Here is a 27,826-nt window from a genome sequence, read left to right on the forward strand (position 1 = left end):
GTGGGTACGAGGACTGGGCGGGGCTGGAAATGAGCTGAGGGGCGTGGCTGGCGGTGACGAGTGGGCGGGGCTCCGGGCGGGGCGGGGCGTCACAGCTCAGCAGCGCTTGTACTTCACCAGGCCGTTCCTCAGCGGCTTCCTGAGGGTCAGAAGGGGGTCGGGTGGGTTAGGGAAGCCCGCAGCCCCTCTGCTCCCCTCCACTCTCCAGGTTCTTCGACAGGTCAACCATCTCGCCTTTGTTTCCCTTCAGGCCTGACCATCTGGACGCTCGGCTGCGTGCGCACCAAGGGTGCTTCCCTCCGTCTGTCCATTCGTGCGCCCCCCTCTACTCGCACCCCCACCCCCAGGGTAACCCCTCAGCCCGCACAGCCAGCCACCCTCCAGCGATGGCGGACTTGAAACCTTGGCCCCAGCAAGCCGCTGACCTTCCTCCCACCCGCACCTGAAAGTAGCCTTAGCCAGAGCTCCCACCCGCCCCCCACCACCCAACCTGCCATGCCAGCCCCTCAAAGCTCCCCTCTACCTGGCCAAGCCTCCAGCCCTCCCTCCCCTTCCCTACACCCTACACTTCATAAAGCGAATTAGACAATGTGTTTAAACTCCAATCCACTCCTTCAAAAGTCAAGCATTGAGTTACCACATTGAGCCGGAAGCCCCACTCTTCCCAAGGACCCCAGAGAATTGCACTTTCGAGAGCACCCTAAAGGTGGAGCCCCTGGCCCACCCTGCCTCAGAGGACTGCTCGCTCAGCCAGGAAAGGGGGAGAAGCCCCCGGGAGCGCTACACTGCGGGTGAACCTTGAACACATGGCTCCGGTGATAGAAGGCAGACACAGACGCCCACGGGGCATGTGGTTCTCTTTATACAAACGCCCAGGGCAGCAATCCATAGTGGCTGGGGGTGTGGGGGAAACACCCCTCACGGCTCATGGGCACAGGGTGGTCCACAAACAGGTGCTGGCTGCACAGGTCAGTCATTGCCACAGGGTTATACATGTTAGACGGGTGGGTGTTGTCCTGTAACTCTCAGTTCATGCCAAGCAGACCCCACACATTTTGTATCTAAAGCAACACCCTATGTGTCCACGCAGCCCCAGCTTGCGGTCCCAGGGGAGGACCTTTACTCTCCCCAGCCTAAGAGAAATCCAGAAAGAAAGCTGTCACCGGCCGCACCTCCCACATTTCACAGAACGGAGCTGTCAGAGGAGAGGAGTCCCTGGAGCAGGACGTCGTGCTTGGTAACGTGGAGGGGCGGCGAGCAGGAGGAAGGCCCGCCCCCAGGTGTACTGACCCAGTGGCTGCACCATCGGGCTCAAACCTAGGCCCGGGCGGCGTTTAGTTCTGTTGTACAGAGGGTGCGGATGAGCTGGAACAGACTCCGTGGCACCTGGCAACAAGGCTACTTGACATCCATGCCTTGGGTACCAAATGCTCACACTCGACTGTTCACCTAAAGGTTAGCAGTTCAAACCCACTCAACTGTACCGCAGAGAAACGGCCTCCAGAACCAGTCTCCTCCGCTCACACGGGTCACCAGGAGTTTACACTCCACCGGCTACTAATAGTCTTTGTTTTTGTTTGCCCTGGGACACCTCTTTCCCTACCCCCACCCGCCCCCCACAGGTAATTTCCATGATCCCTGTCTGAGTTGGGACAGGGCAATAGGTATGGACTGAGAGGGCACCTGCCTGCTGGGAGTCGCCCAGAGCACTTTACCTGTTAGGACCAGGGACCAGGGGGTGCTTTTCGAGTCAGGGTGGCCGTGGGCACCCTGCTTCTCTGTCCCATAGCAGTTTTTAACCAACTGACCAGCCTGCTGACTCTGTCCACCATCCCAAACCAACAGTCAAGGCAATCACCGGTCCCTGGCCATTCTCTCTAGGAACTGCTGGCTTAACATGCCTTTGGGCATTTTCCGTCCGTTGGGAGAAGTCGTTTTCTCGTCATCTAGTTTATGAACTGGAATACCGAGGAGGGCTTTTAGTCCGTTATACAGTGTCCTGGCCTAAGCCCCCAAGCCCCTGTCTGGTGTAGTGGTTCAGCATGAACGACAGGACTCTCCACTCCTGTCGAGTGACAGTCTCAGAAACTCCCCAGAGCAGTTCTACCCTGGGGAGTGGGTGATCGGAAGGGGAGGGGGGTTCCAGGAGTGAGAAATGAAGACGGGAGGGGGGAGGGAGCGCTGGAACCGACTGATTTCACAACTCATTTTAAAGGCGATTTAACCATGGGGCGTGGGGGTGGGGTAGGTGGGTGATGTTCTAAAATTGAAATGGTAATGATTGTACAAGTCTCCTGGAAATAACACACCTTGCTGCTGAACCAAAGGCTGGGGGTTCAGTTCCACCCAGAGGCACCTCTGAAGGAAAAGGCCTGGAGACATCAGCTCTGAAAACCCTACGAGGCCAGTCCTACCCGATGCCCATGGGAGTGAGCAGTGACTGGCTAAGCGAGCAGCGGGGAGCGCCCACAGCTCACGCGCTGCTCCTCCAAAGTGCCCCGCTTTTGTGCCCCCTTGCCCACAGACAAGCCACACGCGCGCACACGTCTGCTGGTTTGTCCCTCTGTTCTGTACTGTGGTGGCCGGTGTGTTGCTGGGACCCTGGAAGGTGGACCACCAGCATGTCATTAAAAGTCGCAGCAGAGCTGGTCACCCGAGGTCGTTGCTTCCAAAGGAAGAAGAAAGGCCTAGTGATCTAGTGAGAATTACCCACAGAAATCCCTGGGGGTGACCAGAGCACTGCCCCGCATCGCGCTAGATCAGCCCCCTCCGGAAACACGTGAGCCGGACCGTGGGCTTGAGCGGGCGCGGCTCCCATCTGTGGGGTGGCACCTGCGTGGCGGCAGCTGACCGCCACACCTGCGCCAGTACCCACGTGTCTGACTCGCCCCCCATTCCCTCCTCACTTGCACTGATGGCCAGCCCTGCAGAACCACCTCTTCCCAGAAGTGGGAGAAGATTTTCCTGCGGAAAATTTCCTTGGCTGAAACAGGAGCCCTGGTGGGGAGTCAGGCTGCTAACTGCCAGGTCAGCAGTTCAAAACCGCCGGCCGCTCCCAGGGAGAAGGACGGGCTCTCGGAAACTCACCGGGACAGTTCTATCTTGCCCTACAGGGTTGCCGGGAGTCAGCATCGGCTCATTGGCATTGTTTCTCGGCTGAAACAGGATCCCGGGTGGGACATACTGTTTGCATTTGGCTCCTCGCGGAAGGTGGGCCATTGGCACGCATCCACCAGAGCTTCTGTAAAGCTCACAGACCAGGAAACCGGGTCGGAACACCGGAGGGGGCCTGGGGACACGGATGGTGAACTCCTGGGACAACAGCGCGCAGGTGGTGTGTTAAGGTCATGTGAGTCTGCCCGGCCTATCGGTGCCCACTTCTCGGGGTTTGCTGGTCTTTGTCTGACCTTATCTGCATGGAGATAAGGCCGGAGGTGACACTTCCCATCTGTTACTGTCTCCTAGCTCGGCATGTGGTCCTTCATGCTGAGAGGGGGGTGTGTGTGTGGCCAAACTAATTAACTTTTGTGACTGCTGGGGTCTCCGAGGGAAACAGGCCACCCTGTTCCTGTTGTCGGTCACTCCAGCTCCTGGCAGGCCACCCCTCTCATGCAGACAACTGAGACCTTCCAGAAGCAGATGGGGAGGCCTGCCTGCCCAGGGACCGCCTGAGGAGAGTGAATCACCGGCCTCTCAGCTTCTAGCTGAGTGCTTAGTAGCAGTGTGCCGCTCCCCTCCCAGTGCCCCTCTGAGAACTCCTTCCCCCTTTGCTTCTGGCCCACTGCCCGCTGTATTATTGCTCCAGCCCTGAGCTCCAATGGCAAGAAAACCCTCCCAAATCCTCACAACTGGACCGACAGACAACGTCACATAAAGGAAAGACTGAAATCGTCAAGGACTTCGATTTGCTTGGATCCATAATCCATGCTCATGGAAGCAGCAGTTGGGGGGTTAGTGGTGGAGAGGAGGGGTGGCATATCCAATCAGCTCCTACGCATGGGTAAGCGGTCAGCGGTGACGGCCGGTGGCCGAAGGCTTGGTGGACTTGCTGAACTTGCACTGGGGCGTCAGCAAGGAACACTGAACGTCCCAGGGCCTGCCAGAAGAAGAAACAAATCTGTCTTGGAAGAAGTGCAGCCAGCAAGCTCCTTGGAATTGAGGTGGCAAGACTTCATCTTGTGGACTTTGGGCCTGGGCCAGGAGAGGCCAGTCCCTGGAGAAGGGCATCGTGCTTGGTAAAGCGGAGGGGCAGCAAAAGAGAGGAAGGCCCTGGGCGAGATGGACGACACAGTGGCTGCATCCTGGGCTCAGGAGCCACTATGAGGCTGGCACAGGACCAGGCGGGGTTGGTTCTGTTGTGCAGTCACTCTGGGTCTGACCCTACCAGACGGCACCTGACAACAACAATTCCCCCATTTGTATCTTTGATAAGGAGTTCCTGGATGGCACAAAAGTTCACGCGTTCAGCTGCTAACCCAAAGGTTGAAGGTTTGAGCCCACTCCCAGAAGCCTCCGAAGACTGGCAATCGACTTGTGAAGAACCAGCCGTGGAAAGCCTTACGGAGCACCGTCTGCTCCGACACACCTGAAGTGGTCACAAGTCGGTGTCCTCTCGGTGGCAAATGTTGTGCCGTTTTTTTTCTTTGATGGGAAGAGAGTGAGTCTGGGCTTCTGACAGGAGATGAAGATCCACATGAAGTCTTTCCTCCAGGGGAGCAGGAGGCAGCATTCCCAGTCATTAAATATCCTTCCTTCCCCTTGCCCGCTCACTGAACGGTCTTTATTTTCCTACACTTGATCTTAGCCAAAGGCCGAGAAGCGAGTAGTCTTTATTTTCCTGGGCTCCACAATCACCCATGGGGAGCAGCCGTCAAGAGATGGAATGATGCACACTGCGTTGGGGAAATCTTTTCACAAGACCTGTGACAGGGTGGTGCAGCCAAGAGGCCACTTTGAGGATGAAGGCGAGCCTGACGCACGTCACGTCATGCAAAAGGCCGTTAGAAGGCACATCTGAAGGATGGTGTCGGCTAAGAATATGGAATACGCCGTAGACCGCCGGAAGGGTGCGGAAGCTCTCTGGAAGGAAAGCGAATCAGGATGCTCCTTGGAAGCAAGCATGGCCAAAGTTAACCCTACCTCGCCTCCTTGGGACCTGCTGGCAGAAGGGACCAGTCCCTGGAGAGGGACATCGCGCCTGGTCCAGCAGAGGGGCAATGAAGGAAGACCCTCGAGGCCCTGGTTTGTCATCGTGGGTGGCCCCGTGGGTGGCCCCACAGCAGGAACGGTGAGGCGGGTGGAGGGCCGGGCAGTGTGGTGCCGAGAGGGAGGGTGGCTGTGGATTGGAACCCCCTCGACTGCACCTGACAACGTGATGCTAAGCAGGTCTCAGCGACGCTTCCATACTGAGACGAGGAAGCAAGGCCTGGCAACCAACTTCCCTGAACACCCGACTGACAGCAAAGGCCTAAGGCTCCGCTGCTGGTAGGGCTGGTCCAGGGCAGCGTCTGCCCACCGCAGCAGCAGCATCTCCAAGGAGTTGTGTAGTGGGGTTTTTTTATCCCCAAAGTTTTATGAGTGTTGTTGAACAGAGGCTGGACATTCCACTGCCGCTTCATTCCATTTTCTACAAGACTCCGCCCCCACGTGCACCCCGTTTGCTTTGGTTGTGAGGAGCAGCTTCTTTTCAGCCCAAACTTGAGAAGGCTCCTCCCCTCTCCCCCCCCCAAAGTCTGCTGTGAGTTCTGGTTTGGGTTTGGGGAGGGAAGCTGGCGCAGGGGAGGTGGCTGCGGTATGAAGTTCAGGAGGAGAGTCAGGTGTGAGCGTGGAGGCCAGTGAGAGACCCGGCCGCAGGTAGGTGCGCCCCAGAGGTCGAGTGGGGCTCTCCAGAACTTCCCAGGGCATCTGTTCTGAGTTGTCTTCCAGCATGAAGGGTGAATGAATGTTCAGGAGAGGTGCCCAGGAGGGGGCGGGATGGGAGCCTGACTCTCAGAGAAGCTGTGTGGTCCCCAGTGGGCCGGCCCTCAGTGGCATGGGGGAGGGCGCTCTCTGGGCGCTCTGGGAAAGACCCTCCTTCCAGGTCTGTGCCTGGTCCTGGGTGGCTGTCCTTTTTGGGCCTCGCTTTTTTCTGGGTGGGAGCTGCTCTTTATTTCTCAGACGTGATTGGCGTTAGCATGCAATGGCGTGGCCTTGCTCAAGTCACTCTAGGCCCAGATGGCAGTACAAGGAGGGGGCTTCAAGATGTTCGCGGGAAAGGGAATGGAAAGAGAATGGAGTGTCTCCACAGAATTTGTGAAGCCCTTTGGTAGATAGCTCTTTTGTTTTCTGGGCTGTTGTCTTAGCGCCATAGCTGCCCCATAGGAAGAAGCAGAGCGGCTCCTTAGGTTCCAGGGCATCCATCCGCCTCTCAGGGGAGCAGACTGCCACATGTCCCTTCTTCGGCACAGGCATCCCTCCTTGTACTGGAAGTGTCTACCTGGTGCCTGTTCTAGCACTGTGCTTTGGAAACAACTTGTGGTCTCAATTTCACAGTTCACAGGAGATGGGGAATTTTGCCCCCGGATGGAATACACCTAAAATCTCACCCATATTTGATTTAGGTGATTCAGAAGATAAGATTTTAGACTTGGAGTTGATTTAAGATTTGGGAGAGGATGTGATGGGGCAAATGTTCTTTGCTTGTGACCAGGGAATTTTTTTTTTTTAATTTTATCCTGGCTGACAGCAGAAAATTCCAGAAAGATGTTTCCTTGTGTTGCATTGACTACGCAAAGGCATTTGACTGTGTGGATCGTAACGAACTAGGGACAGCCTTGAGAAAGATGGGGATTCCAGAACACTTCCTTGTGCTCACGTGGAACCTGTACACGGATCCAGAGGCAGTTGTGCAAACAGAACAAGGGACTGACTACTGCGTGGTTTGAAGCCAGGAAAGGTGTGCGTAATGGATGCATCCTCTCACCATACTTGTTCCATGTGTATGCTGAGCACGTCATAAGAGAAGATATGAAGAAGAATTGGGCATCGGACTTGGAGGAAAGCTTGTTAACAGCCTGCAATGTGTACATGACACCACCTTGCTTGCTGAAAGTGAGGACTTGACATGCTTGCTGATGCAGATCAAGGATTGCAGCCCTCAGTACGGGTGACAGCTCAATGGAAGAAGACCCACATCCTCACCACGGGGCCAGTAGGTAACATCATGATAAACGGAGAAAAGATGGAAGGATTTTCAATCAAGGATTCCGTCTTGCTTGGATCCACAATCAACGCTCATGGAAGCAGCAGTCAAGAGACCGAAGGTGCATTGGGTAAATCTGCTGCACAAACCTTTTTAACGTGTTGAAGGGCAAGGATGTTACTTTGAGGACTAACATGAGCTGACCCAAGCCATGGTGTTTTCAACTGCCTCATGTGTATGTGAAAGTTGAACATTGACTAAGGAAGACCACAGAAAAATCGATGAATTTAAACTGGTGTTAGAGAAAGAGACTGAAAGGACTATGGACTGCCCAAAGAACAAACAGATCCGCCTGGAACCAGTTCAGCCAGAATGCTCCTTAGAGACAAGGATGGTGAGACTTCATCTCATGAAGCCGGAAAAGAACTTCACGCTTGCTAAAGTGGAGGGGCAATGAAAAGAGGAAGGCCCTGGACAAGATGGACGGACACAGTGGCTGCAACACAGAGCTCAAAGAGAACAATTACGAGGATGATACGGGACCCAGCGGCATTTCCTTCTGTTGTTGCTATGAGTTAGAATTGACTCGATGTTACCTATCAACAACAACAAAGGACGGGTGGAAAGGAGCTCCGGTGGCATGGTCGATTGCATGTTGGGTTGCTAACCACAAGATTGGTGGTTCAAATCCATCAGATGCTCCCTGGGAGAAAGATGAGGCTGACTGCTTCCATAAGGAATTACAGCCTCGGCAGCTCACAGGGGCAGTTCTACTGTCTTAAAGGGCTGTAATGAGTGGGAATCAACTGGAAGGCAGTGAGTTTGGTTCTGGGAAGGGGTGAATGTTACGTATGGAATGCTGCCCTCCCTCCCCCCTAAAATGGGTTGGAAATCCTCACCACAAGGCTGTGGCTATAATCTCATTGGGGCATGGGCTGTCTGTGCTGTGTAAATGAGATGACTGGAGATTAATAAACATAAGCTCAATAGAGTATATTTTAAATCAATATTTTTTGAGATACTGTATACAAAGATCCAGCAAGGGATGGGGTGGCGTGGTGTTGGAGGAGGTAAGATAGAAGCCAACACACACAGAGCTCGCCAGAGAACCAGGAAGCAGAAATTCAAGAGACAAGGCCCTTCCGGAACTGACCAAGAAAAAAGCCCTTACCCTGGAGCCAGCACTTTGAACTTGAACTTCTAGCCTCCTAAAGGGTGAGGATATAAAAATCTGTTTGTGCAGGCTATCCACTGGAGGGGAGGCCTTCGTCAGCAGCAGAGCTGGGTTTTTAAACTCCCATTTCTCATCACGGCCATTCTACTGAGGTTGATAGCCATTGCTAATGTTTTAGGTTCCATTGACGCCCTTTGGGGGACACTATTGTCTTTGTTCTCACTTTCTTTCCCTCCCTTTGATATTGTTTTCATTGCTTCTCATTCCATTCTGCCCTCTTGTCTGTTAACACACATCCTCAACAGACTCTGTACTTCCTCAGGCCGCGACCCTGTCACACAGCTCCTCATGCGGTGGGACCCCCAACCGCAAAATGGTTTTTGTTCCTCCTTTGTCACTGTCATGTTACTGTTATGAATCGTCATGTCAATAGTTGATAGGCAGGATGTATTTTCATTGTTACAAATTGAACATCACTGAAGCATCGTGATGAATCACAAAAGCAAGATGTAATTCTATATTGTGAAATATTTCTTTCTTTTTTTTCTTTTTAAGTAACTGCTTTTTCTTTTCTTTTTTTTTTTTGAAATATTTATTTCTAATGACAAATCAATGAAATTTTGTCTGGAAGCACGGTGTAGCATGGGTAACAGCATGTGGGTGGACCCGCCAGGAGACCTTCAGAAATACCATATATACTCAAATATAAGCCGCCCTGAGAATAAGCTGAGGTACCTAATTATTTATTACCTGGGAAACCAGAAAAACTGATTGACTCGAGTAGAAGCCTAGGGTGGGAAATGTAGGATGTGAATTAACACAGAGACCAGAGGTGAGAGACGGAACACAGCCACAGATACATCCTTACCAGTTCAGCTGCCAGCATAAGTGAATCACTACGGGTGCTTCTGCGCGTCATAGGACGGCTCTGATTGGTTAGATGTGAGTAAACAAACATTCAAAGCCCTGCAGTGTCAGCGGGGCTTTGAATGAACAGCGGAGGAACAGATGTTACGCACATTTTCAGCCCAAAAAATGTGCTGAAAAACTCGGCTTATACACGAGTATATACGGTAGGTGTTTTCCAATGGTCTTAGGCAACCCTGTGAAAGGGTTGCTTGACCCCCAAAGGAGTCTCGACCCACAGGTTGAGAACCACTGCTCAACCCCATGGAAAACCAAAACCAGAAACATCCATCTTGTGTTGCTGGGTGCCACTACGTCCACTGTGGCTCCTGGAGACCTCGTCTGAGGGAGCGGGCCTGCCCGGGTGGTCATCTTCCCGCCAACTCAGCTCTCCAGTGGAGCCCCGGGGAGAGTGGAGCCTTTCAGTTTGCTGCTGAGCGCTTAACCTGGGGGCCACCAAGGCTCCTTCTCCGCCAGTTAACCATCCTTAACACTCCAGTTCTCTCTCTTTAATCTCTCAAATCACACGTCACCTTTTTTCAGATCTGGGCCCGTTTCTTTGCCAAGCGATCTATCCAAACAGCCTTCCAGCTTTCTGAAATAGCCCTTTCGAGAAGCGGGCTTGGCTACCGGGAAACTTTCTTCATTCTGGTTTGTCATGGTGTCCGATCCTGCACACGCTTTCTCCCCAATCACTGTTCTGTTTTGAGTGGTCTACAAAGCAAGCCCCTGGCTGATGGACCTGGGGAGGACAGCGCTCCACGGTCTTAGCTCTCCTCCATTTCTCGGGCTAGGAAGCCTCTTTCTGCCCCCCGCTGTTGACATGCTCTCGGCAGGAGTCTCCCTTTTGGCTATCCTGCTTCGGGATTTATAGATCATGACTTCTGGAACGTTCTCAGCATCATGTCTTCTCAGATGGTCCCCCACGCCACCTCCTACAAAGGCGAGGTACTCTTTCCCCTTCTTGTTGCCATAACTTCCACATGTTTATGCCAAATTCTGAGCCATATCTTCAGTGCTTCCAATCGAGCAATGTTCTCTTCAGCTGTATCTAGTCTTTGGGTTATTTGTAATGCCTGAGTCTCCGCTCCAGAATGATAAGGGTTTCAGACTTGCAAAGAATATTCTGAAGGTAGCATGCGGAGTTCTGGTCTACTACCTCCCCACCCCTACCCGAGCCCCGCCCCATCCCACTGTCCCCATTGTGAACCGTGTAAGTGGCCACAGTCCGCGTCCCACAACAGAAAAATCAACATCGCTTCCATGCTACCAGCTAAGCACCCGGCTTTATTTGGATTTTATCTATTTGGGCATAAATGACCCTTATCTGTCCAGGATCCCACATCATCTCCTGTTCCTTTGGGTCTGTGACATTTCATAGTCTTTCCTTTGTGGTTCATGTATGACCTTGACCAGGTGTCCTGTAGGAGAGCCCCAGTCCCAACCCTTATCTATCCTGGGAGCTGCAGTGAGACCCATCACATGGACTTCCGGACCACCTTCATGGGCTTCTCTGTTAAATGCAGTTGTGATTCCCGACTCCTCCTGCCCCACCACCATACTCGGCCCTGCCCAGTACCCACCATGGTGGCAGCAGCCTCTGCGCCGTTGAGCTGTTTTATCTACATCTAAAGCTGGACTGGGTCCACCTCCAGTCGAGGTCCTGGCCTAACTGCCGCCATGGCTCAGCTACGGTGGTCCATGCCTGGCATCGCGGTCATCTGGTGTGCACTCCCTGCCCAGCCCCACACCAGCACCCGGGGCTTTTTGAGCCTCTGCCCACCCTGCGCTCATCCGCCCAGGCTCAGGAGTGCAAAGGGCTTGCCACCATGGAGCAGGGTGTCTGGGGTCCCATGACCCCAGAAGTCTCTCTGCTTGCTGTTCCCGACCCCCTCATTGAGTTCAGATCCTCACAGTTCCCGGAAACCAGCTGCCCCAGGTCACCAAGGACCCCTGCCAGAGTCAAGCTGGGCAACCCCATCCTTCTAGAAGGCTCCCTAACTAGTTCCCCCGCCTCAGGACCCAGGATGTCTCTGTGCCCTGGTGCCCGGGCCCCACAGGGCACACCGGATTCTGCCCTGCTGCTCTGCCAGCCCCAGCCCCTCTTCCCTTTTCTGTCCCCTGCACCACTTCTTGTCTGAGCCCGTCGCTCCACATCTTTACTGTAGGCTCCTGCGTGCCCGTGACCTGTGGCCACGTCCGTCAGTCTGCCTGATCCGCGTCACGGGCCAGCTCGGGGGACTGACCGTGGACGGCGCTGTGCGGGGCCACCCCGGGCTGGCGGGGCACACACTCACTCGTCTTTGCAGGGCTCGGGGCTGGAGGTGTCTGCCGCGGAGTCGTAATCGCGCACATCGCTCAGCTCCCGCATCTGGCCGGTGAGCACCTTGGCAGCGAAGGCCAGGATGTACTGCGGGGGAGGGGAAGGCGGGTGAGGCCGCGGGGAGAGGCGGGGCTGGGTGGGTGGGTGGAGGTGAACCGCGGGGGGGGGGGGGCAGGGGGGAGGGCTCACCAGAAACCAGTAGAGGTTCATGAGGGTGAGCGCCAGCAGCAGCGCGTTGAAGAAGAAGTAGAAGGGGATGTCCGGCACGGAGCGCAGGCTGCAGTGCCACGTGGCGTACAGGACCTTGAGCGGGAACCAGTAGAGCCGGAACCAGAACCTGGGGCAGGGGCGGGAGGGGGGGGTCCATCTGCCTCTGTCCCCACCCTGCCCCTGGCCACGCCCCCTCTGTCCTCTCCTTTTCTTTTTCCCCCTGTCCTTTTCTTGACCTGCCTGTCCCCCAGCCCCGGTCAGTGCCCCCCTCAACCCTTTCTGCCCAACGCGGCTCTCCCTGCCGGCCCCCCGCGCCCGCCCAGCCCCCAGGCTCACCAGCTGACGCAGAAGCAGGCGCAGCCCAGGTCCGCCGCGAGCTCGTGAAGCCGGCGGCGCGCGCCGCCCCGGGACTTGAAGTAGACATTGAGCTTGGTGAACTCCAGCAGCACGTCGCTGATGTCATGCAGGAACAGCACCAGCACCCCCACGTTGTGGTACCTGGGGGCGGGGCGGGGCAGGTCACGCCAAGGGCCCTGGCCACGCCTCCCTGCCGGCCACCGCCACACCAGCCAGGCCACGCCTCCCTACCGGCCCCGCCTCCCTGCCGGCCACGCCTCCCTGCCGGCCACGCCTCCCCTGCCGGCCACCGCCACACCAGCCAGGCCACGCCTCCCTGCCGGCCCCGCCTCCCCTGCCGGCCACGCCTCCCTGCCGGCCACGCCTCCCCTGCCGGCCACCGCCACACCAGCCAGGCCACGCCTCCCTGCCGGCCACGCCTCCCCTGCCGGCCACCGCTCCAGGCCCAGTGTAGGGTCAGGCCACGCCAGCCAGGCCGGCAGCAGCCAGACCTCGCCCCCCACCTCACTGCCCGCACTGCCCAGGGTCCCGTGGGTCCTTCTCTGATGTGTCCTTGTCTCCCGAGGCCAGCCGCCCTCCAGAGCTCTCCGAAGCTCACTGCCATTAGGAACAGCTCCAAGGGCCACCCCTAGGTGCAGCCTCAAGATCTCAGCTACTTGCCTAGCAGGGGTCACCTCTGTGACCCCATGTCCCCACCAACACTTCTAAAGAGCTCCTGCCCCTTTCCCACAGTTCTTAGCACCTTCAAATAAGATGATGTTCTTTTTCCTTCCCCATTTTCTTCTGGTTTTATCTCCTGTCTCCACCCTCTAGGGCAGGGGTTCTCAACCTTCCTCAGGCCGCGACCCTTTCAGACAGTCCCTCATGTGGTGGGGACCCCTCAACCATAACATTATTTTTGTTGCTACTTCATCACTGTCATTTTGCCACTGTGATGAATTGGGCGACCCTTGTGAAAGGGTCGTTCGACCCCCAAAAGGGATGGAGACCCACAGGTTGAGAAGCGCTGCTCTAGTAGAATCCTGCCCCATAGAACGTTCTAGAGTGAGGGAAATGTTCGGTACTGACACTGTCCAATCCTGGAGTCCCCAGCCCTGAGTGGCTGCTGAGACTGTGGACGGAGACGTTTGGATTTACATGTAAGAGTACAGAAGTTCGACCAGCCCCTGCGGCCAGGCAACCAGCAGCACTGAGCTGCGGCCATCCTTTTAAGTTTCTATGACACGTTTCTCAGAGCGTGGTGAGGGCCTGGTGGTCATGTGTTGCGCTGCTGCTGCAACCTCAGGGATTCGAAACCACCAGCCAGCTCTGTCGGACAAAGATAAGGCTTTCTATTCCTGTAAGGTGTTACGGTCTCTTGTACTGATTGTGGTAGCAATTGTACACGTCTACTTGGCATGACTGACATGTGGAATGATATGTTATATGTCTTAAATCCCAAATAGCTAAAAAAAATACAGCCTGGGAAGCTCACAGGCGCAGTGCTACCCTGTCGCACAGGTTCGCCACAAGTCAGAACGAACTTGATGTCAGCGAGTCTGGGTTGGGGTTGGCTTGGTTTTTGAGTAGCCACATTGACCGGAGCCCTGGTGGTGTAGTGGGTTATGTGGGGCTGCTAACGACAAGGTCGGTGGTATGAAACCACCAGCTGCTCTGTGGAAGAAAGAGGCTTCTTCCCCTGAAGACAGTGGTTCTCAATCTGTGGGTCGTGACCCCTTTGGGGGCTGAACGAGCCTTTCATTTGAGTCACCAGATTTATCACAGTAGCAAAATGACAGTGATGAAGTAGCAATGAAAATAATGTTATGGTTGGGAGGGGGTGTCACCACCACATGAACTGTCTGAAAGGGCCTCGGGATGAGGATGGTTGAGAACCCCTACCTTAAGAGTTAGCTTTGGAAACCCACAGGGGCTTTTCTACTCTGTATTACAGGGTTGCTTGTGAGTTGGAATAGACGTAACTGCAGTGAGATGTAGGGAGTAGCCACATTAAAAAAAATTTAAAAAGGAAAAGGAAGCAGGTGATATGGGTTGGATTTTGTCCTCAGCAGAAAGGAAGTGGTGGACTGCCCTCTACCTGTGGATACAATCCCACCTGGTCAGAGGGCTTTCTTGGTATGCTAATGAGGCCCTATCCATGGAGGGCGTGTCTTAAACCTACTCACTTTGGAGCAATCAGAGGAACTCAGTGCCATCGAGTCACAGCCGACTCCGATGGACCCTAAAGGACAGGGCAGAACTGCCCCGGCACGTTTCCGAGACTGTCACTCTTTCTGGAGGTAGAAAGCTGTCTTTCCATCAGACAGTGTAAGACTTGACGCAATAATAATAATGTATTAATTATCAAGGGTTCAGGAGGGAGGGGAAATGAGGAGCTGATACCAAGGGCTCAAGTAGAAAGCAAATGTTTTGAGAATGATGATGGCAACAAATGTATAAATGTGCTTGACGCAATGGATGGATTGTGATAATTGCTGTAAGAGCCCCCAATAAAATGATTTATTTATAAAAACAAACACAGAAGAGGCTGCTTAGTCACAGGGACAAGCCAGTACACAGAGAGGAAAGACAAGTGTTGCTTGGAGGTCTCCAGGGAATCAGGGTGGCCGGGGACAGAGAAGCGGCAACCAACAAGGGCTTTCCCAGAGTGCCCAGCCCCTGGACCTGGCCTTCCAGCCCCTGACAGTGAATAAGACGTTTCTGTCCTGGAAGACTGCCCGAGCAGCCTTGTTATTGGAGCTGCAACTGAGAGACTGAGACAACAGGGGAGATTAATTTTAATAACAGAATGGGTAACAGGTGACTCAGTTCCCACTGTGCCCGGCAAGGTCTGGCTCCCTTGCTCAGGCTGTGTGTGAGCCATAGGGGCCGCTGTAAGCTCAGGGACCCTTGGGCCTATCTAAATGGTCTCTATTACACGCCTAGCTCCAAGTGGGGATCTGAGAAGGGACAGATGCCGGCTTGGGGCTGGGAGACCTACCCACCTCAGGCCTCCTCCTCCAGCCTCTCCCTTGACTACGCCCAAGACTACAACTCTCTCTCCTACAGGCTCCCCAGCATCAGCCCAGCACTGTGCTCACCGGAACGCATACGAGGAGACAATGAGGGCCAGAGTGACCACGTGGTGGACGAGCATGACCACCGAGTCCTTGCGCCAGGCGTCCATGTAGATTGTGGCGTAGATGGAGTGGCCGTAGAAGCTGCCCTGCAGAAGGTAAACTGCCGAGATGTCCCAGGGCACCGCCATGCCCGGTTTCCAGTCTGCAGAAAACCACGCCCAGAGGTCAGGGCCACAGATGCCCCCAGTCCCGCCCCCCCACTCCCCTGGCCTTGCCCCTAATTTTCTACCTGTTACTTTTCTGTCCACTGACTTTGTCTTTTAGAACCGTTTTGTGCTGGTGGCAGAATTATGCAGACAACAGAGACCTCCCTGCTGGTGCCCCGTGCCTGGGTGCACACACACACACACACACACACACACACTCTCACACTGTCTCCAACTGTTACCAAAAAAACTAGCTGCTGAGTTCATCCCCACTCATGTCTGTGTGCCCTTGTCACACTGTGCACCAGGGGTTTTCAATGGCTAGTTTCTCAGAAGCCGACAGCCAGGCCTTTCTTCTGAGGCACCCCTGGGAGGACTCGCACCCATGGTCTGTGAGGGGTCAAGTGCTTCACTGTTCCCATCACCCTGGGCCGAGCACGCCTGCCGTGTGTGGACTGGTGCACATTGAGGAGCGGATTCTGGAGCCTCCATACTTTTTATAGATTCAGAGGCCCCCATTTCCCACAGTCTCCTCTGGCCGGCCGGGTACCCCATCTTATCAGCCTCCTGGCTCTCTCGCTGCCATCAAATCAGTTCTGACTCATGGCATCCCAATAGGACAAGGTAGAACTGTCCCTGTGGGTTTCCCAGACTCAAACACTATGGGAGTAAAATGCCTCAACTTTCTCCCATTGAGCAATTTAGTGGTTTTGAACTGCTAACTCATGGTTGGCAGTCCAACATATAACCCACGGCTCCTCCTGGCCCCCAGCTCCTTGCAAATCCCCAACTTACAGCAGAGGAGGAATTCACAGAGTACCCACAGTGTCCTGCAGCGGTGGCGGGGTGGGGGGTGTCGCTGTCCTGCCCTCTCTTCCTCCTGCAGTGGCACCGATCCCCAGCACACACACTGGACTTCCTGCCACAGCCCTCTCCACACCACCTCCAGCTGCGGCCTCCCAGCGGTCCCCCTCTTGCCCACCTTCCCTAGCTGACCCTCCAGCTACATCCAGGGCCCTCTCATAGCAGCTCACTGACCAGCAGCGTGTCGCCTAGGTGTACCCAGAGCTCAGCTGCTCACTGATGTCCCCCATTCCTGCCCTGGCAACATCTCTTCATCTGTCCAGCTGAGACCCTCCCAGACCCCATACAGGACTCACCCTTGTCCATACTGCTGCCTGCTTCCTGTCCCTGTCACCCCTACACGGATCCAGGCCCAGCGGTCTCCCACCCAGTACTTCCCTAGCCCCTCCTTGGTCTCCATCACCCTTCCTGATAGCCATGCCCCCAGAGTACCCGGCTGGCCACCCAGCAATTCCGCTCAGAGGCGAGTGCCCAGATGACTAGAAAGCTGACTCCATGGTAAACCAGCGCCCACTGTGGCACAAGTCAGAGCACGCCGAGGGTGGACGCAACCCCAGTGTCTGTCAATGAGGGATACTATGTGGCGTCCCTTGCTTTTCCAAAATCCACTTGGTGCCAATTTGGTTGTAATGAGAGACCTACATCCCTCCACGTCTGTTTTCAAAGGAAAGAAATCCGAAGGGGGCTTTTGCTTTTACCAAAAAACAAAACAAAAAAACACGAAAGAGAAGCCAGCGTTGAGTTTGCTGGCTCACCCGAAGCGGGAGTTGGGGCGTCACCACGCCCCTTCCCAGGGGGTGCCCCCAGCGGGACCACCCGGCCTGAGGACCCTGGGAGTGCCTTGGGTTTTCTGGGTCATACAGAGCATGCTTTGGTACGTTGTTTTAGGGGGGCCTGGGGGCACCTTTTTCTTCCCACTGGGTAAATGAGCGAATGGTCTTGGCCTCTTCACCTTACGGCGCTACTTTCGGATGGCGGGGAATCGCGCTTGCTCCACTGTGCGCAGGCGCTTGCTCTGCCACCTGCCACCACGTGGGCAGACTTTGAAAGGTGCTGCTCAGTGAACCCAGCCAAGCCCGCAAGCCTGGTGTCTGATAGGAAGCGTCCCGAACAGGTGACTCCGCAGAGGCAGAAAAGAGGCGAGGCTGGTTGGGCGAGGGGAGGGGAATGCGGGGGCGGCTTAGGGGTCTGGGCTTTCCTCTTGGGGTGATACGGAGGTGCTGGCACAGCTAGGGGAATGGACGACATGCCAGCGAGCGGTTCACTTTCCAAGTGGTGTTCTTGGATGGAACCAGTGACTAAGGTCTCAGCCACTGGCCCTGGGGCTGGTGTTTCCCACCCACCCAGCAGGGCCTCAGCAGAAAGGTCTGACACCTGCCTCTGTAAAGATGACAGCCAAGACACCCTCCGGGACAGTTCTCTTCCGCACCCCCAGGGGGCGATGGGAGCCAAAATCGACTCAACCACAAACAAGCACTCAGTGGGGAACGATGGCCTGCAGCTTCCAGCCCTGGGGAGTGGTTGTGGCCACAGGGGGCACCATCCAAGCCCAGGGGGAGGGGCGTGGGGGAGAGGGGGCAGGAGGCCAAAGGGGTAGGACACCACAACCCTGCGTGCCAAGTTCTGTGTGGAAATGTAACACCTGCCCCAACATCCACCTGACCAGGTGTCTCCATTTCAGGGAGGCCAAAGACACGACTCGGGGTGCATCTGCAGGGCTGGGCCGCCTGGGGCTGGCATGGCATGGCAGGCCGCGGAAGGATGGCTGGTACAAGTCCCTTTGGTTCTCGTTAGGAATGGAGCTACCTATGTTCTCCCAAAAGGTACGTTTCAGGCCTCCCCCTAAGCCTGGGCCAGCGCCCTGGCTAGCAAACAGGGCTTCTCTTTTGCCATCAGTTGGAATGGTCATCGGGGTGGGTGCCCATGAAAGGGGAGGACCAGCAGGGCAGTGGGATTGATCACGCAGGGCAAAGACAGACACCATATGAGGGCCAAGGACTGGCAAGGCTGTCATTGAGCCCAGCCCGGCTCCCAGGGGCCTTACAGGGCAGAGCAGGGCTGCTCTGAATGTCTGCAAGTGTACTTCTTGATGGGAGCAGGCAGCCTCATTTTTCTCCCGGGGACCAGCTGATGGGTTTGAACCACCGACCCTGTGGTTAGCAGCCAAAAACTTAAAACCCATTAGATGGAGGGCCCCTTCCAAGGACTGGCTACTGGGTCGGAGTACCTCCTTGCAGAACCCTGGGAGGATGACCAACTAAAGCCCAAGACAGTGGTACTTTGCTCCAGCCAGGCTGACATCCTCCTGTCTCTCTGCCCCCACACCCAGAGCTCCCTGCTGGCCCTAGACCTGGACTGCGGATGAGCCATCCCTTCGGCCTCATGACCTGTCCAAGCTGGGCTCTTCCGAGAGTGACTCTCATCGCCATCATGGGGTGACCCAGGTTGTCCCAGCCTCCAGGATTAGGGTCACTTCACCTAGTCACAATCCTTCTCACCCACGCATGCCAGTCCACCAGCCGGCCCTCCTTCCAGCTCCTCAGGGACTGGCCCCCTAGACTGCTCGGCTGCTGACGGAAAGGCTCGGGTCTTGCCAGCCCAAAAGGATCTCGGGAGAAAGGCCTGGAGAACTCCTGGAAACTCAGCCACTGAGAGTGGCAACACACTGTCACCCCGAGATCATCGGGAGTCTGGCTGGCTGGGCTGCCCCTACACCTCCCACATTTCACCCGGATAGCGGGGATGCATCCCAGTTTTCCCACCCCTAACTCTCTGAGCCCTCTGCCCGTCCCTTGCGCCCCTCCCCCCCTGGCTTTTGCCCACCAGCCACCAGAAGCAGCTGGTCCCCACCCTTGCTGTACCTGCTCCCAGTGCACCCACCAGCAGCCTGTGTCTGTGCACACGCACGCACGGCCTGGGGGACCTCAGCTGAAATGCTGCCCCTCCTGGCCCTCTCCACTCTGGTGTCAGCTCCACCTATGGATCCACAGATGGTCCAGCTCAACTCCTGTTTCCTCGCGCTCCCCACCTCCCACCCCCAGTGTTATCCGACCCCTTTTTCTCTTCCACACTCCTTGGGTTGACAGCAAACTCTACAGGTTCCACCTTCAGACTGCTTCTCATGTCCAGCCACCTTCCCCGGCCCTGACCCCTGCCAGAGCCCCCAGCTACATCTCAGGCGCCAGCCAGCCAGTCAGCAGAAGTTCCCACCTCAGCTCGGGATCCTCCTGGTAAAATTGAGTGCTCGCCACAGCCTCCAAGGACTGTAGACAGACAGCGCCCTCGCCAGGTCTGGCCACACTAGGTCCTTCTGCCCACCCACCCTCCGCGCCGATGCCAGCAACTGTCCCATGTGACTCCAGCTGGCCTGCCTGGGCCTCCCAGACACCCCGAAGCCTTCACTCAAAAGCCACCCTCAGGGCCCCACACCCTGGCCTCCCTGTGTGCGTGGCTTTCTGAAGTAATCCTAATCTCATTCAATGATCCTGCTCGGTAGGCAGCCTCCAGGGTGCAGGGTCCCCAGCCCGGGCAGGGCGCCCCATAAGCCCAACACTAAATGCAGTGCTGCGGGCGAGCCCCAGCTCAGGACCACACCACGTGGGTGAGAGTAGGCCCTGCTCCACAGTCCTCTTCAGATGCACTGTTGTGTCTGTGAGGACGGACACCGCAAAGCGGGCAGCGGAATCGGAGAGGTGGCAGCTTCGGCCACAAAAGGGCCACAAAGGGCCAACGCGTCGATTCTGACTCACGCCGACCCTCTAGACCAGCGGTTCTCGAACGACCTTTTCTCGGGGTCACCTAAGACCATGGGAAACACCTATTTCTGATGGTCTCAGGAACTGAGACACAGCTCCTCTCTGTCTCCAGGCAGGTCTGCCCACCTGCGGACACGCTGAGCTTGTGAGAAAGAAGCCGTCTCAACCTTCCCACTGACGCTGGCTTTTTATGCACACTGTCGCAAAATGTAGCCATGTAGTTTACTGCCTTTATATTAAGACTGTTACACGTGCTACACCATGCTTCAAGACGAACTTTCATTGATTTGTCATTAGAAATAAATACTTCACCATATAGAATTACCGATTGTTTTTGTGATTAATTGCTATGCTTTAATGATGTTCAATTTGTAACAATGAAACTATATCCTGCCTGTCAGATATTCACATGACGATTCATCACAGTAACAACATGACAGTGACGAAGTAGCAAGGAAAATCATTGTATGGTTGGGGGTCCCCACCACATGAGGAACTGTATGGAAGGGTCGCGGCCTGAGTAAGGCGGAGAACCGCTGCTCCAGACAGAGGAGAACCGACCCTGTGGGTTTCTGAGACTGTCACTTTTCACAGGAGGAGAAAGCCTTCTCTGTCTCCCACGGAGCTGGTGACTTTGAACTGCGGACCTTTCGGGGCAGCCCGACTCGGGGCCCATGCTGCCACCAGGGCCTGCACCTTCAAGCAAGAATGGCAATAAAGCGAGGCCATGAATGATTTCATTTCCCGCTGCACGCAAAAGCTACGTTTACACTGGGCTGTGAAATCCCACCGCGTGGAGCAGGTGGGTCTCGGTGTGACTGTGCGGGGGTCTTGGGCAATGCATCGTGGGGTTTCCTGACTGCCGCTTCCATCAGCTGATTGACGGTGGATCCGGGTACAATGAAAGCCTTGTCAACTTTAATATCTTCTCCATTTATGACGATGTTGCTTATTGGTTCAGTTGTCATCCATCCTGAAGGCGGCCATCCTTGATCTTCATCAGCAAGTGCTTCAAGTCCTCCTCGCTTTCAGCCAGCAAGGGGGTGTCATCGGCACACTGCAGGTTGTTGATAAGCCTCCCTCCGATCCTGATGCCGCCCTCTTCTTCATATCATCCAGTTTCTCGGATGGTTTGCTCGGCATCCACACTGAACCAGTGTGGTGAGAGGATGCGCACCCTTCCGGATTTTAAACCCTGCAGGCACGGTTTAATCCCTTGTTCTGTTCACACAACTGCCTCTCGGTCCATGTTCAGGTTCCACGCGCGCACATTCCCACTCCACAAATTCCCATTCGATATGCAGCTGCAACCATTGCTTAAAATGATCTTCAGCAGTCCTGGTTTGTTGGTGATGTTAACGAGGAGCCCTGGTGGGCTGCTAACCACAAGGTCAGCAGTTTGAAACCACCAGCCGCTCCGAGGGAGAAGGCCTAGGCTTTCTACTCCTGAGAAGAGTTCATCTCAGAAGCCCACAAACAGAGGCCGTTCTCCCCTGTTCTATAGGGTCACGATGAGTCTGTACTGACTCGAGGGCAGTGAGTTTGGTTAGGTTGGGTAATTTTCATGATACTGTTCAATCATCTCCATGTTCTGGGAAGGGAAAGGATATATTGGAATGATTAAGATATGTCAATAAAAATATGCACACCAGCCTATGTGACCATGAGGTGTCGATGGGATCAGGTGTCAGGCATCAAAGACCCAGGACAAAAAATTATATCGATATGAATGAGGGGGCGGGCAGAGTGGAGACCCAAAGCCCATCTGTAGACAATTGGACTTCCCCTCACAGAAGCATCATAAGAAAGAGACAAGCCAGTCAGGGTGCAGTACAGCACTGATGGAACATATATACAACTTTCCTCTAGTTCTTTAATGCCCCCCCCACTATCATGGCCCCTATTCTACCTTACAAATCCGGCTAGATCAGAGCATGTACACTGGTACAGATAAGAGCTCAAAACACAGAGACTCCAAGATAGATAAACCCTTCAGGACCAATAATGAGAGTAGCGATACCAGAAGGGTAGGGGAAAGGTGGGGGGGATAATGGAGGAACCAATCACAATGATCAACATATTAACTCACCGCCCCAGCGGGGTGAAAAACAGAAAAGGGAGTGAAGGGACACAGCATCTGTGTAATACATGAAAAAAAATGAACATTTATAAATTATCAAGGGTTTATGAGGGAGGGTAGGGAAGAGTGGAAAAAAGAGCTGATACCAAGGGCTCACATAAAAAGAAAATGTTTTGAAAATTATGATGGCAACACATGTACAAATGTGGTTGACACAATTGATGTTTGTATGGATTGTGATAAGGGCTATAAGAGCCCCAATAAAATGATTTTAAAATATATATGTATATAAAATAATCTCCATATTCTGTTGCATCATTTTTATCTGGAATGTTCACAAAAACAGATTTATTCCAATCGGTTGGCCAAATACCTGTCTTCCAAATTTCTTCGCTTAGATGAGTGAGTGCTTCCAGTGTTGCAGCAGTTTGTTGAAACATCTCTATTGGCGTTCCATCAGAGCCTAGTTTTTTATTGATGCCTTCAGACTTCCTCCTTCAGTACCATTGGCTCATGATCATACACTACACTGTTTCCTGAAATGGATGGATTTCTGCTAATCCCTTGGGTACCATGACTCCGTGTATTCCATTCATATTATTTTGATGCTTCTGCAGTCTTTCAATGGCCTGTCCTTAGAATCCTTCAATATTGCAACTGGAGGCTTGAGCTTTTACTTCGGTTCTTTCCGCTTGAGAAACACCAAGCATGTCCTTCCCTTTATCAATGTTCCCTTTTGTTTTTAAACGCCAAGTCTTGGCACATTTTTATGTTAAACTACTGTTTGGCTTTAAGATGACTTTAGGGGACATTTCTGATTTGTGGTTTAAGAATTATTTCCCAGCAATCATTTCTAAGGTTTATCCATCCTCCATGAGTCCTGGTGGTGTAGTGATTACATGCTGATCTGCTACCCATGGAGTCAGCAGTTTGAAACCCCAGTCACTCTTAGGGAGAAAGAGAGGGCTTTCTACTCCCATAAAAGTTGCAGGCTCAGAAGTCCACAGGGGTGTTTCTACCCTTCCTTATAGGGTTGTCGTGAGTCAGACTAGACTAATTGGCCGTGAGGTTTTGGTTTTTAATGAGTATTTGAAAATCTGCTCTACAGCCCCCCCGCCTTTTGATCAGGATTCATCTGTGATCAAAATGCCCCGTAATGGTAGCTGTGCATCCCCCGGGTCTCCAGTCTCGAGCCAAGGGAGGCAGTTGTTCACGGAGGGGATTACCCATCCATTTCACATCCTCTTCCTATCCTGACTCTCCCGCTATTTTGGGTGACGAGAGACCAACTGTTGTGCCCTGAATGACGCAGTACAACGTTTGGAGACCTGAGGGACAATGCAACAAACTAGAAGGCAGAAAAGAAGCACGCGGCAACCCATGGTGAGGCCAAGGGACTGGATAGCCCCTAAAACCGTGACCCTACTCTCCAAACCAAGGAGCCAGGTCCTGTGAGATCTGGGCTTGTGGATCAGCAGCCTCAGCAGTTACTCCTCTTTGGTAGACCCACCCCATAACCTTGGCTCATTCAACCGTAACAGACATACAACTTATTGACTGTCATTACAGTGATTCGTTGTGCAACCTTATCTATAATTCCGTTTTCCCATGACCGTGAACCCTTCTATTCCCCACGTGTGGTCACCCTGATACACCGTGGTCTCTACATTTGCTTTTTCTTGTCTTTTTGTTTATGCGAGGCTATACAGTGTTTCTCCTTTTAGGGTCGACTTATTTTGCTCGGCACATATCTTCAGACTCCTTCCCTACGCTAGCATGGTATTGAGACTTCCTTTCTCCCACTGGCTGAATGTCCTTCTGGGAGAGCGTTGCAGAAAGTTCTGGAGAAAAGGGAAGGGAAAGACAATAGCATTTGCCCCTCACACGCTTGTACACCCCTGTGTCTATTTATTCATCTGCCGGTGGGCATTTAGGTCAGGTCCCAGTTTGGGTCACTGTGTCATGGGGTTTTCAATGGTGAATTGTTCCGAGGTAGACCAGCAGGGTTTTCTTCCAAGGTGCCTCTGAGCAGACTGGAACTGCCAACCTTTTGGTGAGCAGCTGAGCCTGTTCCATATGTGTACCACCCAGAGACTCCTCCAGGCACCTGGCAGGTTATAAGAAGCAAGTGGCCCAAAAGCCCAGTTCACAAGAAGCCCGAGGCAGCTCTGTACCAGGGACTAGGAGGGCTTTGCTGTGGTTTATCCATACAAAGGGAAACTGAGGGACAACTGCACGCCACCCCTGCAGAGGCCTGGGATGCATGCAGTATCACACAGAATTGAGCCGGCCTGGAACCACCCCACGGGGCAGGGTCTCTACCCACCCCAATCCAAAGAGCCATCTGGGCCTCAAGGCCATTCAAACACACGGCAGGGCTGTGCCACCTTGAAATACCAGCCCTGGGCACTCCTGACCCACAGTCGGGCTTTCTTGGAAGAATAAGAAGCCTGTAAGCCCCTGTCACAGACATGGAGATGCAGCCTCAGCCCCCCTCCCTCCTAGTACCCTGCCCTCGTTTAATCTCCCCACAATTAAAATGACCTTGACCACCTCTCTTCTCACCCCCTCGAATCAATGTGCTGCTCCCACCCCCAACCTGGGACGACAAAAGTGGGACCTCCTCCAGGCCAGCCTCGCCCAGCAGGCCCCCTACCGTAGAAGACTGAGGGCGGGTCATGGAAGAAGGGGTAGTCGGTGCCCAGGAGCAGGTAGGCGCTGTAGCTCCAGGCGCCCAGGTAGAAGACAAACTTCCAGGCGCTCTCAGGCATCTTGGCGGCATCTCTGGGGTGCAGGCGGCACCGTTTGGCCAGGGGCTATGGGTGAGAGGGTGGGCGGTCATGGATGCTAGGTGCCAGGGGCAGGGACACCGACGCTGGGTCCTCCTGAAACTGGGCTGAATCTGAAAGAGCAGACAGGGCCCCTGTGACCACAGCTGCCCGAGTGTAACTGGAGCTGGTGCACGGATGCCAAGGACTAAAGTTAGTGCTCAGCTGTCTGGGCACTGTGGTGCTGAGGAGGAGGATATGGGGCTGCAGGGACCTCGTACAAGGGAAGCCAATGGGGATGGCAGGGGGAAGGTGGCAGGCTGGGGGATATAGGTGGGGAGGGGAGGGTAGGAGAATGCAATGTTCAAAGTGACCATGGAAAGAAGCTTTGTGATGGAATATGGGGTGCTGAGACAGCATGGGGGTGGAAAACCCAAGGGGTGTTCACATGGGGGGTGAATGAGGAAGCTTGAGGAGAAGGAGGTACCTTGAACAGTAATTTTGGGGTGGGGTCAGAGAGAAACAGGAGGGCCTATGGGAAATAGGGGGAGGAGGGTGGGGGTGAATGGATTGGGGGGGGTGCATGGATTGGGGGAGACATGGAATGGGGCTGGAGGGAGAAAGAGCAGAGGTTCCCGAGGGGGGAGACGTCACAGCTGAGCAGGCTGTGCGCGGACACATGAGCAGAGATGACATCAGGAGGAAGTAAGGTCAGGCATGTAGGAATTTAAGGAGGGACTCACATTTAGGGCGTCTGATGTCCCTGGGTCCTTGGCAGGGGGACCCTAACTTGGTGGGGGTAGGACTCCAGCCCCACTGGGAGAGTGGGACCCCCATTGAGGGGGCTCCCAGGGGGCTCCAGCTGAGGGGGCTGAAGCCAGGAGCTGTTGCCATGGAGACAGCCAGTCAGCTCTGGTAACCCTTGGCAACAGGGCTGCTGCCAAAAAGATGTTTTTGGGGACTGGGGCAGCCCTTTGCCGCGCCCATTTGTTGGGAAGTGTGGCCCTGAATTGGGTCACATGCCCCACCCTGAGGGCTGGGGAGGGTCGGGGTGGATGTCTGCCTCAGGGCTCTGGGGGAGTGAGGAGGGTGGCCTGGCTGCCCTCCACTGAGCTCTCCGGGATGAATGGAGGCCCCCCCCCCCCTGCTCTCAAAGCCCAGGGACCACCACATCTCCTGGCAGCCTCCCCAGGAAGGGTGGGGGAAAGGATGAAGCTAAATGGGGCCAGCCAAGGGCTGCCCTCCTGTCCTCCTCCCCAGAGCAGAGCTCTGGGCTCAGGCTCTCGGTGATGTGGGTGACAAGCGGGTGGAGGTGGGAGCAGTGGCAGAGAGACAACAGCCCGCCCCCAACCTAACAAGGCTCAGTTTTTCCCAGCCAGCGGAGAGAAAGGCCCCTTTGTTGGCAACGGGCACTCTGTCCCCTCACCACTGCCAGACTGGGGCGGGTGACCTCCGTCTGAGGCTGCCTTTCTCCTCAGCTCCTGAAACAGCAAGCCCTCCCCAGGGAAGGGAGGCTGGGAGCCAGCGTCGCCCCCATGGTCACCCAAGCTGGGGACAGGGCAGCTGCAAGGCTGGGCAGATCCGTTGCGGCCCCTCCAGGCCCCAGCCTGGAAGCCCAGCCACCCACCGCGGGCCGATGCAGCACTAGGGGGCATCGCTGCCGGGCCGCCGGAGGCCCCGCCACCCCTCCTCCCGGAACCTTTGCCGCCGGTGGTCGGACGGTGGCGCTGACCCTCGGCAGCGCAGGCAGTGACCGGCAGCGCAGGCTCTTCCCCGTCACCGATGTGGAGCTGCAGGCAGCCCCGCCCCGCGCCCCGCGGCCGGCCGCACGAACCCGGCTCCAAGGGCGCTCGCATCGCCCGCGCAGGGCCTTCCCGCCGGCCCACTCCCCTTCTCCGTTTGGTCCTGTCCGAAGAGGCGCGTGGCCAGGCCAGGCCTCTCATCACCCGGGACTTCATGCCCTGGGTTAAGCCACGTCCCCAAGTGCCCCTCGTTGAGCCAAGAGGACACCACCTGCACCTTGGGCCCCGCAAACTCTCAGCCTAAAGGGACGGGCATTCGGCGGTCCTCGTTTCAGGACCCCCATTCGGGCCTCCCCAGCCCCAGGCCACTGCCAGCAGGTGGTGGCCTAGGGAACCCCCTTTTCCTCCCAGCCTCCCGCCCCGCAGCTCTCCCCCAAAAGAGCGCGCGATGATCCTGGGTGCCCGGGACCCCGCACTCACCCGAAAGAGGCGTGAGGTGACCAGTGCGCGCAGCGCGGTCCAGCCGAGCGCGCAGAGCGCCAGCAGGAGCAGCTCCGGGGGCGCCAGGTGCGCGTGCTCGGCCAGGCCGCGGCGCGCCAGCCCCCAGCCGCAGTCCCCGCAGTCCCGCGCGGCCGCCAGCGCGCTGCCCCAGCCGCGCCGCACCAGCTGCGCGTAGCTCGGCATGGGCTCGGGCCCCGCTGCGGGCGCCGTCCCCGCCATGCCGGCCGCGCCCGGGTCCTGCGCGCCGCTTCCACCCGCCGTGCAGCCCAGCCCCGCGACCCGCGTCACGCGCCGCAGCCGGGCCGGGGGCGCGCGGTCGGACGCGACGAATGGGCGGTCTCAACACAGGCTCCGCCCCCGGGGGCGCGGTGGAAGGGGGGGCGCGGTGCGGGATCCCGGAGTCTGAGCGCCGCGGCGGTGGCTGGGCTAGGCGAATGGGGTTCGGTGTGATCGCGCTGTGCTCCGAAGGCAGGTGGGGCCGCGCTCGAGCTCGCGGCCACTTTGCGGCGGGGAAACTAAGGCACACGCTCCCTGCTGCGCACCCGCCTCCTCCCACCCCACCCCTTGCACTGGTGTCCACCAGGCTTCTCGCCCTTCAGCGCCTCCGCGGCGTCCAGGTCCCGTGTAGGCAGTGCCTTCCAAGCCACCTCTCCGACCCGACGCCCCCGGAACCTCCATGACCCCCGCCCCGGTGGACCTAG

The 27,826-nt window shown here is 55.8% G+C and overlaps 1 protein-coding gene across 1 annotated transcript; it reads right to left on the reverse strand.

Moving 5' to 3' along the window:
* On the reverse strand, window positions 1-27,344 carry CERS1 (ceramide synthase 1). Its single transcript, XM_075549092.1, has 7 exons — window positions 27,105-27,344; window positions 24,771-24,930; window positions 15,231-15,411; window positions 12,130-12,291; window positions 11,773-11,920; window positions 11,558-11,670; window positions 1-139 (listed from the first exon to the last, which is right to left on the reverse strand). Exons 1-7 carry the CDS (start codon window positions 27,342-27,344, stop codon window positions 97-99), a joined length of 1,047 nt encoding a protein of 348 aa, XP_075405207.1. The 3' UTR covers window positions 1-96.
* Between the last annotated feature and the right edge of the window lie 482 nt (window positions 27,345-27,826).

The sequence above is a fragment of the Tenrec ecaudatus genome, chromosome 1 (assembly GCF_050624435.1).
Source record: "Tenrec ecaudatus isolate mTenEca1 chromosome 1, mTenEca1.hap1, whole genome shotgun sequence".
Taxonomy (NCBI): Eukaryota; Metazoa; Chordata; class Mammalia; order Afrosoricida; family Tenrecidae; genus Tenrec; species Tenrec ecaudatus.

Bases quoted from the DNA above. Each gene is read 5' to 3' on its own strand.
- CERS1 (XM_075549092.1), bottom strand. From the start codon at position 27,344: ATGGCGGGGACGGCGCCCGCAGCGGGGCCCGAGCCCATGCCGAGCTAC. The intron at 12,292-15,230 runs GTGAGCACAGTG...CCCCGCCCCCAG, and splicing joins GTCTCCTCGTATGCGTTCCG to GTACCACAACGTGGGGGTGC. The intron at 11,671-11,772 runs GTGAGCCCTCCC...CCTCCCCCGCAG, and splicing joins TGAACCTCTACTGGTTTCTG to TACATCCTGGCCTTCGCTGC.